The 15,450-nt window shown below is 50.7% G+C and overlaps 4 protein-coding genes across 4 annotated transcripts; 2 read left to right on the top strand and 2 right to left on the bottom strand.

Moving 5' to 3' along the window:
- Positions 1-105: 105 nt before the first annotated feature.
- Positions 106-1,171, bottom strand: CC84DRAFT_1095258 (acyl-CoA N-acyltransferase; the record flags this gene model as incomplete). Its single annotated transcript, XM_018174608.1, has 2 exons — positions 106-860; positions 901-1,171. 2 exons carry the CDS (start codon positions 1,169-1,171, stop codon positions 106-108), a joined length of 1,026 nt encoding a protein of 341 aa, XP_018034026.1.
- Positions 1,172-5,323: 4,152 nt separating this feature from the next.
- On the top strand, positions 5,324-7,532 carry CC84DRAFT_1248887 (HET-domain-containing protein). The gene has a single exon (XM_018184270.1). It carries the CDS (start codon positions 5,363-5,365, stop codon positions 7,460-7,462), a length of 2,100 nt encoding a protein of 699 aa, XP_018034025.1. The 5' UTR covers positions 5,324-5,362; the 3' UTR covers positions 7,463-7,532.
- A 277-nt stretch (positions 7,533-7,809) lies between these two features.
- CC84DRAFT_1177633 (uncharacterized protein) lies at positions 7,810-9,027 on the top strand (the record flags this gene model as incomplete). Its single annotated transcript, XM_018180295.1, has 2 exons — positions 7,810-8,206; positions 8,267-9,027. The coding sequence occupies 2 exons, from the start codon at positions 7,810-7,812 to the stop codon at positions 9,025-9,027; spliced, it is 1,158 nt and encodes a 385-aa protein (XP_018034024.1).
- An 849-nt stretch (positions 9,028-9,876) lies between these two features.
- CC84DRAFT_1218950 (uncharacterized protein) lies at positions 9,877-13,583 on the bottom strand (the record flags this gene model as incomplete). Its single annotated transcript, XM_018183044.1, has 5 exons — positions 9,877-10,285; positions 10,335-10,645; positions 10,775-11,115; positions 11,169-11,559; positions 11,619-13,583. The coding sequence occupies 5 exons, from the start codon at positions 13,581-13,583 to the stop codon at positions 9,877-9,879; spliced, it is 3,417 nt and encodes a 1,138-aa protein (XP_018034023.1).
- Positions 13,584-15,450: the final 1,867 nt, after the last annotated feature.

Genomic DNA, 15,450 nt, shown 5'->3' with positions numbered 1-15,450 from the left:
GCTTGGCGTGCTCATGTATAGCAGAAAGGACTCAATGCGCATAGCGTACGTAAATTCATAGGGTATCTTACTCCAAACGCCGTCCCTTGCCCGCCCACCCACCATCTACTCCTCGCTATCCTCCTCGTTTTCCTCCTCAGTTCCCTCATCGTCCCTCACCACAAACGCCTCCTCATCAACCGGGCTCTCCACCCTCCCACCCACAACCTCAACCCACGCTCTCACCCTCCCCCGGTTGACAACCCACCCCTTCTTCCGGCGCTCCAGCACCCCCATCGCCCCTAGCGTATTCTGCACATCGTCCACAGCAATCCCTGTTTCCTCGTGCAGCTCCGCCACCGTGAGCGTCTTCCCAGACCATTGGAGTATGCTCCGCGCCAGCGTCTGCGACCAGTAGTGCACATACGCTGCGTACCCATGCGCACTCAACGGCTTCTCCGGTCCCCCGGTCCTCCCATCGTTGCGGCCCAGCACGTAGCTCGCGGCGATCAGGACCTGCGCGAGTCCCTGTTTCTGCCACGGCGGAAATACGCATATACACGCCAGATTGTTATTATCCCAGGAGGTCTTTTCCTTGCTGAAGAAGCCTACAACCTGGGCCGGGGTGTCGGGGGAGGAGGAGAGGGTATTGGGGATGGACGGGTGCGCTGGGTCCAGGACGAGCAGGTAGAAGAGAAAGGCCGAGACGTCGTAGAAGACGGATTTGGCGTGCAGGAAGAGCTTGGCGAAGAGGGAGAGGTTTTGCGCGTAGAGCTTTGCCGAGGCGCCGTCGAGTTCGTGGATCGAAATGTGGTCCCGGGTGTAGATGCAGGTGCCGGGGGGCGGCGAGGTGCGCGCCGGACAGGCTTTCTGCGGACATGCTGGTGAGTGCATGGGGAGGGAGGGAGGACGGGGGACGACGAACCATGTGCTGCAGAAACGGCACAAGCTCCTTCGTGTACTTGAAGCACCACTGGCACACATACAGCTTATCCACCTCCTTCCCGACTATTTCCTCCGGGTAGCCTTCGGACGAGAACCACGGCTCGATGACCAGGCTCCCCAGGACGACATTATGGACATTGCGAGCGGACGGTTGCGCAGCTTTTTCGGCGGCGTTGGGGTCGCCGTTTGCGCTCTCTTTCGCGCCAAGGGGAGTTGTGCCGTTGGGGAGGGGCGCGCTGACTGCCATTGAGGAGGGGGCAGCGCTGCGCGAGCGGGTTCGACGCGTGCGCATGCCGGGTGCGCGTGGTGGTGAGAACGTTGCGGTGAGAAGCTAGGATGGATACGGTTAGGGCGTGTCGCGAGGGCACGTGAAGTGGATTCGATGGGACTCTGGCTGTCTCTTCAGAACATGTATTGTGGGTATTATCGACTGCATCAGTTTCTGGCCTCCATTTTCGTTCAAATATGCATTTGTGGAATGCTCTTTTCCGTTGCATATTAGGGATGATAGAACAAAGGAGCAGGTCCGACTAGGCTCTTGTCCTCGCTGCACCCTCTGCTTGCTTTGTTGTCCATGATGATAATATAGCATCTCGAAGATCGTGACTCTATGACTGGTGGGCCGCTGATTAACTTGGTTCCGAATAATTGCAGTGCGTTCACTGAGCGTGAACAGAGCCAGTGACGGCAACATCGCAAAGCCGCGACACAGTGCCTGCGCAAGAAGCGTACTGCCTCGAATCGTCTGAACGGTATCTAAGCTAACTGGGCTGGTTCAATTGCGGCTTGGTATGTATTGTGTAGTAACGAGGTGTACGTGTAGGGGTAGCCAAGTAATGTGAAATAAGGTTGGAGACTAGAGCTGGTGCCGGTGCTATCATCGTGCCACTCCTGCGACAGTGGTGAGTTAATCAGTGTCTAAGTCGTGCCTTTGTTCCTCGCTCTTTGTTCCTCGCTAGCACAGGTTGGCTAGCACAGGTTGGGTCGCTTCATCCATAGATATATAAAAACCCCGATGCCCCTCACCTTCCCTCCATGTGTCCACCACACCCGGGTTATATCAACCCGTGCTACCCAAATACAATGACTACGTCTTCTTCCGATCTCTTCGCTATGCAAGAGAGAAATCTGGACTTCGTGAACTGTGTGACGGAATGGAGAATCTGTCAACCTACCCGGATATGAAAACAGAAAATATGAAGATTATGGAGACTACACAGGGCGAGCCCTTCGTATCACATCTGCCGAAAGAATTTCATTCCCTAATTACGACGCTTGGAAGAAGGTCTGGGCTCGAATGGCGGTCTCCCGGGCTCGCAACGGAAGCAAGCCGTTCTAGGACGAGGCTTCGTGGATGTAGGAGGGGGTGCTGACCAGCAAGCGTTGAGAGTAGAACGATTCTCTGACGTGATATAGTCAAATGCCATCGGCAAAAGGAATAAAAAGCATCCATGTATATGTACTAGCCGTGCGCAAGGATGCTCAACATGCAATTCATCAACGACGTTCTTGTTTAATGGGGCGAATATCATACGTAGATACGTCAATACTAGCATCACATTTCAATTCCATTTCAGGACTTTTCATGTCCAGCTTCATCAAGATACCAACTGTTCCAATGTCTCAGCGTCCTACTCCAAAACTTCTACTCCCTTTCTTAAGCCTCCCTATGAAGCTTACAATAAGAAAACAAGCCCCGCTCTCCATTTCCAAACGCTTTCTAGCGCCTCCCGAATACCTCCGCCCTATCTTTACGACCACTCAAAGGTCCCCGGTTTCTTTGGAAACTCCGATGGCGAGATCTTCGATGCACGAATGAAATAGTACGAGTATCCCGTGATATAGGCCAGCATGCCGACAAAGGAGACATAGGCAGCGCCGCCGATGAGGTCGTATGTTGACATTTTGGGGAAAGTGAACAAGACTGGGATGTGTTGTGGAGGGCGTTGATGGCTGTATGGTCGAGAGGATTTGAGGCACAGTGAAGGTGGACGGTGTGCTGTGAAAACTGAAACGCGCGTAAGGATGTGCGTGCGTCTCTTAGCTGATCCTTGGATGGCAAGAATTCAATTCGTGACTAGATGGAACTTGAGTTCGCCGGTATATGAAGGGAGTGGGATGCGCGGATGGCGGATGCAAGCCGGACCGTGGCCGTGTGCGGGGGCTTCTTCCGTCCCTGGCCATCCACGGCATTGGCGATATGTAGAGAACCATGTCTTTGTACATGGTGTGTTCAGATAGCATTCCTATCTCGAAGTTTTTGTCAGCTTGTTTGGCTAATGTAGCCGTGGGCTTGTGCCAAGTGTTACGCTGGGAACGCACTGATCTGCCACTCGATGAAAGATTCATCATCCCATTAATTCTCGCTATCGTAGATTATATCGACCTTCGAACACATCCTGTTCCAATACCGTAACTTCTCAATATCCCATAAACTTGATAACAAAGAGCAGCAGATGTTACCCTTCCCTCTTGTACTTGTGTTCTCGTAGCTCGTCAACATCGTGTAGCGTTACCATGTATATGCCCGAACATCTCCGCCCCGAATATATGCAATCACCATCAAGCTCGGTGTAACAAAGAGAATAGAATAATTATATCACTATATCTTTTTCATCCAGCCGGGAGTGGTGATAAACGGGTGGTTGCCTTCGTCCATATAGTATTGAGTACAATTTTGCATCGATGGATCAAGTGGCAAAGGCATATGGCGCATTACGGGGTTCAATCGTGCCTGGTAAGGGTTGGGTTCCGGTTGTCGCAGTCCGAAGCACGACAAAGAGTCCATGTTCTCGTCGTCGCTGTGTATGTCCGCGCGGGATGTATTTGCCAAGCGCTCGATGCGCCGTTTAATACAGGCTGCCAATTGCTTCAGCTTCGTTAGATTTGCGGAATTGGTATCCTGAGAGCTCTAAGAAAGTGGATTAGTGCGGGCTGTGTCAGGGTGTCCGCTCAACTTACATTTGATATTTGAGAAATCGAAATTTTGCTGTGATTCGTTATTCGTCTTCGAAGTTCGGGACTTGGGCCGTTCATTTTTTTATTTTTGGTTCCAGGATTCGTTCTTGTACTATATGCACCGCGATTGTACATACTCAACATTGAAGGCATGTTGCATTGATATATACCACCATCTTGGCTCGACAATTCGATAAACACACAGCTAATAATACCTTAGCGATTGGACTGCATGAGAGACAAAACATGTCTGTTTGCAGATGAGTCCAGTTGATGCCAACCATTGTGGCTTCGGGTAGCCTGCGGGCTGTGGCATCTTCATAACATGCACGTTGCAACCTTGTAGTAACCGCCTCTAGCACGAGGCAGAGATTGTGCTCAATCGTTACAGTGTTCAAGTTTCTCAGTCAGATTGTGTCTAGGCCAGGATCTATCTTGCTCTTAACCGCATCCTTACCAATATGTCATAGGGCTCTGGAATTATCTTCGTCAGTGCTACATTGCTGTAACCATACTACTGATATCAACACAAGTATCTGGCGACATTAGAGGAGGTATATTCGCCTTCTGTGGAAGTATTAGCAAGTCATTCTCGGGATGCTTTGGAACGGTAGACGTGCTGGACGTGCACATTGACCAAAGGCAGGCTCTTTCAGAGGCGGATTATTAGAAGGTTAGATAATTGAGTATACTGAAAAATGGGATTTACGTGTGGATCGCCTCACAGCACGAGTATACTCGTCACTGTAGATTGAAAACCCTACAGGATATCTCTCGGAAATCGAAAGTCCCAGGTCGCTGGGTGTTACCACCGGACAGGAACATCTAAGACAATGCGATCAGTCACAGCGACCTGCTAGATAGGATTCCACGTGAAAGAATGCGACGATAACGCGATCTAATTGTCCAGAACACCACCGGTGGACGATGGGCATCGCCTCGTAAGACAGCGGTTATACAACCGATCGCCGCGGAGCGAGCAAGGCTGTGATCATCAGGGTCCGGTCCACCTCCCCGAGCCAACGGCCTTCGCATACATACTTGGATCATATTTGTAGTGTCTCGTCACATCGAATCTGGAACCTTGTCGCAGGCCGCAAGCATCCAGCAAGGCGCAGCAGCCAAGATGGATGGATGCTCTGTGTTACCATATGTACCTGCTGTTGCCTGGTGTTTCAATCCTAACGTCGCGAAGAGGCCAGCCAACTCCAGGGTCTAGGATTCTTACTAACACGCACATTGAGCCAGACAGACGGCTGATCTGCTGAGGATTTCTCGTAGGCCGCTCAACTAAGAATGTAGACTACCTCGGCAAGAATACGCATAATAGTAGTTGGCGCCAACGTAGTATGGTGATTGGAGGACACATCGCTTCGACCGCGCGTGGATACGATATCGTGGGGCAACCGAGACTTGCACCACGATGACAGCCGCACCTTAGATCACCGCGTCGTACGTTGCGCATTAAGTCCACTAAGCAATGTCATCGATCTGCACTGCCTGCGCGAAAATCTCACCTGCAACTCGATTGCTCAGATTGCATCCAGATGTTAGCAGTCTGCGCGAGTCTGCGCTGTTCTGCCCTCTTTGCTATATGATCCTCGGCGCACTTGAGAGGGCCGACCTCATCAAGAAAGCAGAAGAATACAGGGCCCACAAGGATGGCGACGAGGATTCCGCATATGTGCTTGTCAACGACACATCTGTCACAGTGTCGATCAACGGTCATGATGCACGTGCAGACGAAAAAGCATGGACGCTGATCATATCCTGTGGGCCCATGAAGCGGGAGCGTTTCATGCGCCAAACCGAGTACTACAAAGCGCCAGCGACGTGGCTGAACATTTATGCTGAAGAGGGATCAGCAGCAGCAGAAGCAGTGATGACGAGGCCGCTCACCAATAATGCTAGCAGCGAAGGAGCGCTGCGTCTCATGGAGAAGTGGATAAAGACCTGCGTAGATGATCACCACAAGTGCCAGTGGGGGTACAGTCGGAAGGAGCTCGACTTGGCTGGACCCAGCGAACAGGAGGGGGCTAGACTGAAAGCAAAATACAGCGAGGACAAAATCGAGCTGCCTACAAGAGTGATAGACGTCCAGGCTTTTGAGGACGGGGTCAAATTAGTAGAAAGCTCATCTGTTGGTGGGAAGGGATGTTTCACCGCCCTGAGCCACTGTTGGGGCAAGATCAAGCATTTCAAGACAGAACACGCTACGTACGATCAACGTAAGACGAAAATATGTATCCACGAGCTGCCGAAAACCTTTAGAGACGCTGTTGAGATCACTCGGAAACTTGGTATTCGCTATCTCTGGATCGATTCTATATGCATCGTCCAAGACTCTACTGAAGACTGGGCCTACGAAGCCTCACGCATGGCTTCTGTATACATGAATGCGTACGTCACACTCTCAGCTACATTTGCGGTGGATGGTAACGGAGGTTTGTTTGCTGCACGGGTACCTCCACCATCCAGTGTGTCTTTGAAGTACATTGACCACTTGACCGGAGCACAAGACGGTATATGGACGATACATAACAGGAACAGTAATTGGTCAGAACACGTCCGTCGGTCTGTTTTAGCAAGTAGGGCATGGACACTTCAAGAGAAGGAGCTAGCGCGACGCACGCTTCACTTCGCTTCCGACCAAGTCTCATTTGAATGCCACGAGAGCATTGAATTCGAAACGCAACGACCCGGGGTAGGAACAAAAGCACGATCTGTTTCTTTCCAATACCTCTACTGGACCATCTTGGGAATACGTGATAATGCGACTGCAACGGCGATCCTCATACCATACTTGGTAAACTCACGCTGGTGTAGAATCATCGAAGATTACACGACTCGCAAGTTGACAGTGGAGTCAGATAAGCTTCCTGCGCTAGAGGGACTAGCAAATTACATCGCAGAATTGACAGAGGATCGATATTGCTTCGGGCTATGGAGAGCGAGTCTCGAAATAGGGTTGATGTGGAGGTCAGCCCCATATGCTGACGCCGACGAACGAAGAGGTAGAGTCAGAGGTCGAGCACCGACCTGGAGCTGGGCAAGCATGGATGGAAGAATTTACTTTGCCGAATTCGGTACCGAAATATTGGAGGCACATACTACCAATGCCATCGACATCATTGACGTCGGCACAGATGGGACATTGACCGTCAGCGGTCGACTGATCAGCTTGCATCGTGGTAAATTAGGTTTACAGGGACCGTGGGACTGGAACCAAATGGTCAAATTCTACAATAGGATGGAGACGATAGATGTGAAGACCAATATGGCGAGGTATGAGCCTGTTCGAAGTCAGGATCAGCAGTGGTTCGGGTTCGCAGCACTAGACGACAACGTGGATGTGGAGGATTTGCAACAGCAAGAGGTAACCGCTCTGTTTATGAGACAGATGACGAGGAAAGATATAGACACCGCAAAGCTAAGTGCGGACCAGTTCAAGGACAGTTACCAGGTACTGTTTCTGAGGAAGACAGACGCAGAGCAAACATATGAGCGAATCGGGATGGGTCAAGTATTCTTGTGCGACGGGTCGGAAGACATGGAGAAGAAGACGCTTTATATTGTCTAAAGAAGAGTTTCATATAGACCAGCGAGCTATTCGTATCATGAGAATGAGAATCACATAGTGCCACCTTGCCCTTTACGAAACTTTGCGTGAAGATATGCGGTTGTCTTACCCAATACGGACGCCTTGAAGATCAATGCACGTCTTGAAGAGCTAGACATTTTCATTGAAGGCGAAAGAAGATGAGAATGAGCACGGACAAAGATGATGATGGGCACAGACCTCGGGTCAAGGCGTCCCTTGTGCCTCGATCGTTAGGTGCGCCTCGAGGACAGCGCCTGCCCTTATAAACCCATCAGTCCTTCCACTAGTCTAATGCTCACCTCAAAAGGACTCTTAACTGGGTCATTATGGCGAACCTTCGAAATATACCGGCACAGATGCGCTCCAACGACTTTCCCTCAAAAGTAATTCCAGCTCGGACAGAATATATGTTCAACACGCCTTCTAACGTTTTCTTCCAAGATATTAGCCATGCTACACCTCAGGGCGCACGGAGTCTCTTGACACTTCCCGCTGAGCTTCGAAACCGTATCTACGAACTGGCACTGAGCACGGGCTCACAGTCCTGCTATCAACGTCCACAGAATATCTCTCTGCAACTCGCGGCTAGCCACTCTACTCCTTTAATGGCATGTATCATGGAACGACCCGGTACCTCAAACGTTCGCGGCCCCCTGGAGCCTTTTGGTGCTCAACTAGTAGTCTTTACTAGCCATAAGCATGCAAAGGAGTTTGGCTCATATCGTAAGTACGCACCAGAACGATACATTTACTCCAAACAGCTAACGGCTCAATAAAACCTAGGGCCGCGGAGCTTTAACCAGTTACAGTTCGTAAACAAGCAATTGTACAACGAAACGAAAGGCCTGGAATTCGAATTCAACAACATTGCTTTCACTGGCTCGCTCACAGCTATGGACAACTTTACGCACAGGATGCAATCCTCTTTGATGCCCTTTATCACTTCAGTAACCCTGATCTCCTTCCCTGACAATCTCCTCTGGGAGCTCTGTTGGAGGGACCTCACAATACTCGCGAGAGCTAGCCCAGGAAGATGGACTTTCGACTCGTACATCAATTTTCTCAGCGACCTTGCCGCCTTCTGCAAGCAGAACCCCAAGATCCAAGTGGACTACGCAATTACCTGGCATGGCAACCCTTACCAATTAGGCGAAACCTTGTCCGACGTCGTCGACCGGAACCCCCACTCGCGCCCTCTCTGGAACTTCGTGAAACTTGGTGTACTCGCTAGTATCGCGTTTGATCCCCAGGGAAGTTTTGCACAGAGCGCTCCGGCTAAAACTTACATCTGGAATGACTGCTTCGTCCAGAAAGCGGTTTCAATCGGACGGATACTTGCCGACCGCGGCATTTTCACCGACGTGAAGAATCTTACGTTCTATCAATGCAACCCACAGTTGACGCGTGAGCACTATGGCACGGGCGAGATACCAAGCACAGCCTTAATTGAGGATGGAGAGGCCCATGCCTTGCGGGGATTGAGCAAGGAAGCATGGGCCGCGCACGCTACGAACTGGCTTCAGAACGGGATCCGTCCATCCTAGGATAGTCCGTCTCTCGGCTTTGGGCACTATGTGTTAGTGCTGAAGTTTCGAACGCTCAAAATCATCTACATCGAACCCAACTCGGATCTCAAGAAGTCGCGACGTGAAACTGGCTACCTTCTTTGAATGGTACTCACTATCCACCCGCGGACATGATTTCCCTGGCCAGCTATCGAATGATCAATCATTGGCGTTTGTTTAGCGCTTTCACGAGAGGATTTCATGCGACAACAGCTGAAGCACTGGAACCCATTGACATGGTGAATCAAAAGGGCGACGTCTACGACCTTGCTCTTTGTGTATGACTGTAGGGTACAGGACCGGGATTTCTGGAAGACTAAGTTTCGTAGGGGACGTGTTGCTGCGGGGCGTTATGACTAGTCTCGTTCCCAACAAAGAAAATAAAGTACATAAATATCGAAACATTGTTGTTTCCTTGCATGTACTTTCCATTGGCAACAATGCATGAATCTCTGCAAAAAGCTTAGCTTTTTGCATTATCCTCGTGTATTGTGCGGTCCAGTTGCAAGGTATATTGTTCCACTTGCTTGCAGGTACGTACAGACCACACATCATGCACTATGAGGTCGCGTTAGCCGTTGGATTGATGGTGCGCGCTGTTTTATAGAAGCGGGTTGATCGAAGTGCGGTTGTTCGACTTCTTGCAACAAGTGCTCTATTGATATTATCCATAAAAGTCCATTGCGCTTAAACTGAGAGGCATTCTATATATGGTTGTGCCGATACGTGGGCGAGATCTGTAATGACAGGCGCGAGACAGAAAGAACCCAAAGAAAGTCAAAGAGTGTTCTGACATGCAGAAGCAAGAGCGCGTGAACACACAACATGCTAAATGCCAACAGCTCTACGACAACACCTAGGCTGCAAATGGCCCACAATCAAGTCGCCGTTTCCATCCCTTTTGCAACAGAACGGTAGGGAGTCCGGCTTTTCCCTGTGAGAAGTTTCGGCCGGAGGTGGGGCTTCTGATGATGGCGGTGGGGGAGGTGGCGGCGGAGCCTCAGTGGTGTCTGGGGGCGGAGCAACGGTCATGATGTCCGTTACGTGAACCGTTGAGACGATGACTTTGGTTTCAGTGGTGTAATACTTGCCGGACCATGTTCCTGTTGTGGTGGAGTATTCGAAATCGCTGTCAGAGGTCGAGGAGGCGCTGTTCTTGCTGTGGCTTGCGCTTGTAGCGGGCGTTGTGATGGTAGGATGCGAAGTTGACTTCTTAATTGTCTTCGAAGAAGCGGAGCTTATAGAATTAGGGTCGGCAAGCTTTAATCATAGTGAAGCATACTTACTTGATGGATGAGGCGGGAGTAGAGCTCTGCGATGCATACGACGCTGAACACGCGGATGCCGAGCTGTTGTCCCGCTTTCCGATGTGACCAGGCGCGCATGGATTGTTCTGATGAAGAGGATCCCCAGCTGCAAGATTGTACACAACATTGAGCCGGGGCGGCCATCCGTCTCTGGCGAAATCCCCGAATACCACAGGTGGTTCAGGATGTGCTCGAACCCATGCATGCTGGACGATGAAGTTTTTCATATCCGTGTTCTCGCCTGATTTCAGTTCCGGAACAACGCTATAGAGGTAGGCTGCGAGGCCGCCCTTCGTTCAAGTCAGTAAGAACGTGATCAATGATAAGGTGATGCTTGTGCATCGAACAAATCCAGTTGTCTGATATGATGTATAGCGTGTGACAGCGCAGCATGTGCATCAGTAGTGGGTATAACTCACCACAATGGCTGCTGCTTGGCTGGTTCCCATATCTTGTATCGAAGCATCTCCAGGCACCACGATGTCAACAGCAGGTGCGAAGACCGTCATGGATCCAGCGGCACCATTATAAGCAGGAGAAGTATCTCGCCACAAACTTCCACGTTTCGTAACCCCACCAACGGTGATTACTGTATTTGTAGTAGTACCACTGGACTGGGGCGTTTTCTTATCCAAGGGGGATCTGTTACTGTTTCCCGCCGCAAGCACGACTGGGACGTTCATGCTCTGACACCACTGAAAGAATTCGTCGAACAATGGTACCATGGATTCTGCTTGCCTGTTGTTGCCGAATTCAAGTCCTACGCTGGTGAGAAGGGGAACTTCTATCGAAACGAGATCAAATGTGACTCACCCCAGGACATTTGTACCACGGATCTCTCATGTTGGTCTACGGGTCTCTCAGCGTCGTCAATACGCTTCCGCATAATCATAGCTCGAATGTTATCTAACGCATAGTCAAGAGCTTGATATTGGTAGCTCACGGTCTGGAACTTAGCGCCTGTACTAGGCACCCAAGATCCTTTTGCTTTAAACAAGACGAGATTTGCCTTCGGTGAGATGCCAAGCGTCTTTCCGGCTGTCACAATCGCCATCTTTGTACCATGATGACCGAGCTTGACATCTTCCTTCAAGCTCACATCATTGTGGACCCTCTTCATGGTCTCCAGAAAGTTTTCAGGGAACGTAAAATCATTCGGGACCAAGTGAGACCAGACTTGCCGATCTGCGGTAGATTGGAGCTCCTGTGCGCGTTATTCGTTAACATGGCTCTTGAATATATGGCTACACAGGTCAAGCTTACTGGTTGGTCCGTATCGAAACCATCGTCGATAATGTACACCGTCGCGCCCTTCCCCTCTGCTTTATCTCTCTTATACGGTGGGTCGTCATGCTCAAGCTCGGTACGTGGAGGGGCTGATAACATCTTCTTCCAGTAGGGTGCATTGTTGTCTGGTTCCTCGAAATCCCTAGTAACTTTTTGCGAGTGGCCAAAGAATTCGCCAGGTTCCTCAGACAACAGAGCATCAAGTAGATTGAGATCTGTGTCGTTACGCTGCTGGGGAAGAGCGCGAAATTCTTCTTTTTTGCTAATCTCGAGGTCTTCTAGCTTGAAAACGATCGGGACGGCGCTGAGGATGAATTTATGTTTTGACTCGAGTCCCTCCGCTTGAGTGGAAGTCAATCTTGTCATATACCCTTGGTGCGGAATCAGCTTCGGGTCATATGTAATCGATCTCCCGGCAGCATTATCGAGCTCTTTTATGAACTTTTTGAATGTTTCCAGCGATGTTCCTTCCTTCGTCCGGATGTAATACTGTGTGGTCTCTGTAGGTGAAGGCTCGGCACTCGATGTTGATGACGTTGCGGAAGTGGTGTTCGATGCCGAAGTAGTGCTTGTGAACTGAGTGCTCTGCAGAGATGTAGTATTCTGTGCACTTGTAGTCGAAGCAGAGGTGAAGCTTTGAGTTGACTCCCAGCTCGAATGTGTAGTTGACTGGTCCTGTGAGATGGAACGCGAAGCTGTATCGGTTGGCATGCTTGTCCCGCTGGGTCGATTCGTCGCCGAAGCCGTGGGATTCTGAGTTGCCGAAGGGAGCTGTGTCTGCGGAAGCTCGCTTTCCCAAGGAAAGTCTTTAAAGGCTTCCAGCGCAGCTTGAGCTTTCCCAAGCTGTCCCCCTTCTCCCGCGAACTTCTTGATATCGTCAGAAACTTGATCCTGGACCTTTTTCGGAAGATTCGGAAAGTCTTTGACCAGGCCGCTGGTCGAGCTGAGCCAGTTCGATGCTTGCCGACCAAGATTCTGCGCATCCATTGCCGCGCCCAGGCCAGCCTGCGTGAGCTTGTCCACAGGCATGGCTTTCTGGATACCGTTCAGCCCAGATACAAGCGCGTTGACACCGTTGCCAGCTGTTGAAAGTTTGCCGGCTATGCCTGCAAAAGTAGCTGTACTGGCACCCGCCGCCGCAGCAGCGGGTACCCCAAGGGCGCTTTCACCCGCCTCCTTCACGCCATCGACAGCCTTTTTGGCACCACCAACAAGACCTCCGATGAGGCCGCCGATGCCACCACCGCCGCCACCACCTCCACCTTCTTCTTCCTGGGGCTCGTCTGCTTCTCCTGGTTTCTTTTGGACACTTACACCAGCGATCTTGGTATCTTCCGACAATTGAGAAACGGGGACAGACTCCCCCTCGATCGTGATTTTATCGTGAGAAAGCTCTGCGGTCTTACCGTCATGCAAGATGATTACCGTGGGTGGCCCATCAGAAGATGGTAGGTGGTATGATTGACCAGCGATGACTGCGTCGAAAATAAAGGCGCTCGGGAACGGAGAATAGATCGGTGATCCTTGCGTTGAAGAAGGAGTGTCTGAATGAGAAGGTTCTACTGGTGTAGTTTCTCCGGATCCGCGCGAGGAAGACGCAGCCTCTACCGTCGTGGTGAAGGTCACAAGACCCGAGGAATCGGAAGCGGTAACAGTACTGATAATATATTGCGTCTCCGTCAGTGCATCGGCTGAAGTTGTAGATTCATTCTCGGTATGCGGCTGACTTGATGAGGCGTGGCTGGACTCAGATGAGGATTTCACGGAAGGAGCGGCCGTGGGGTTGTTTGAGCCCGAGCTCTGCTTTGTTGATGTCGACTGCTTCTCACTTGTGGCTATCTCCGAACTCGGAGGCGCTGTAGAGCCTCCACTAAGAGAGCTCTGGGACGCTGAAACGGTTGCACTTCCTTCACCCTCCGTGGACTGAGATTTTGATGACATTATGGAAGAGGCCTTAGTCGAGTTGTTCACTACGGTAGAATATCCTGTAAACTTGGCACTATTGGACGAATGTTGTGAAGTCGAGTTGGAGTGCACGGTAGGATAGGCAAGCTGCGTTGACAGCGAAGGTTTTATCGAAGGTATTGTTGACGCTGACTGGATGCCGGTTGAGATGTTTGCTGATAGATGGGATGAGCCCAGGCTTCCAGAAGACACACTTACTGAAGTCTTCACAGACTGTGCAGGTTTCGTCAGGGTTCCAGAATTGGAGGATTGAGCGTGGCTGGAAGATTTCCCTGTGGTGGGGTACGCACTCCCGCTTTGTGATGACTTCAATAACGAGGTCAAGGATGATCCTTTCAAATGGGAAGCTGTGGATATTGTTCCAGTACCGATATTGTAGGCGGAATCAGTAGATGGAGAAGTTAGGATTGAGACAGTCAATGAAGATCTGGAAGGACTTCCAATTGATAAAGAAGACGTGTTATGATGGGCAGACAACGTGCCCTGGGATGTACTACTGAGTTGGGATATTGATACAGTGTAGTGAGTAGAGTGCTCTGAACGTGTAGATGTCGTTATAATAGGGAGGTGTCCAGTAACGATAGGTATTTCCGTTGAATTGACTACTGTGGATTTGAAGGTCTCGGCGGAAGGGAACTCGTCTCGCTCAACCTTCGACTGGCCTGAATTCGTAGATCATTAGCAAGGCATGATTCGGTCTCCAACAGCTGAGATACTTGCCCAATCCGAGGTCCCTATCTACGTTTCCGTAGACTCTGCCCGTGATCAGCGTGAGCAATACCAGAGTGGCGCCGTCGATTCGCATCACGGAAGAAAATCAATGAGACAGTGTATTTTACGAAGTTGCAATAGAAAAAACCGATGAATCTAAGATCCACTGGTGGTTCTGCGAGACATGATGATGATGATGGAAACTTTATACCTTCACTGTAGGATGTGGTGGTACTAATGACATACGAGGGATGCGGCGTATATAGAGTGATCGACAAATGTTACCAGGCAGCTGTCACAGGTTCGAGGCTCTTGTGTAGCATGGCCTCAGTAGGCCCTAGGTTTGAGGCAGGGGAAGACGTATGACCGCCAGCTTGGCGTCGTATGTGGGCAGCTCACTCGGGCGTTATGATGTCGTGACACGATCTTGAACGGCTCAGTTGTAGTGCAAAGAGTCGACGGATGGAGCATGACCCAGTTCTAGCTCACACTAAGAGCGATGGCATGGCGGCGTGGTGTTTGAGGATTACTTGCGGGCGCAGACAGCGGGACGATCGCCGGAAGCGATCGAGAGAAAGAACAAGTGTTCTGATGTTAAGTCGACGGTGGCATAGCTTTCACTACATATCGAGCAAATTTTCTGCTGATTGAAGGCAAAGCAAGACACGATGTAGCAGAGTTGCTGTGCCGCATCCGTTCACATGTCTTCACGTGATCTCTTGGCGCTTCCCATCAACTTGTTGTAATAGCTAACAAGGCTGCAATTCTTGTTGGGAGTTGTTCAAAACGCCGATGGAGTTTACAACAACTCAGCGTCTTCTCAACGTGGTGTTGCAGGCGACATTGCAGAGGTATTGAGGACAGCGGCATTTGTTGCCGGTACCTCTGGGCTACCTAGTCGCAATTTCGGTGTTATGTAAGGTTGTCCAGGATCCCTGCTCAAAGGAGGCAAAGCCGCACTATTAGAATCAGCGGAGGATCATGCAGTGAATCGCACACGGCGCAGCTGCGCAAACCTCGCAGAGTTTGGTCACACGTGTCCAAAAAAACATTCCAGATGTCTTTTGCCCAAGCTTGAGTGGAGCTGCGCCGTGGGTCTTGCCCCCCAGATGCACGCGTTCCTGAGACGGCG

This window comes from Paraphaeosphaeria sporulosa (assembly GCF_001642045.1).
Source record: "Paraphaeosphaeria sporulosa strain AP3s5-JAC2a unplaced genomic scaffold CC84scaffold_7, whole genome shotgun sequence".
Taxonomy (NCBI): domain Eukaryota; kingdom Fungi; phylum Ascomycota; class Dothideomycetes; order Pleosporales; family Didymosphaeriaceae; genus Paraphaeosphaeria; species Paraphaeosphaeria sporulosa.
This window is presented reverse-complemented; position numbering and strand designations above follow the sequence as displayed.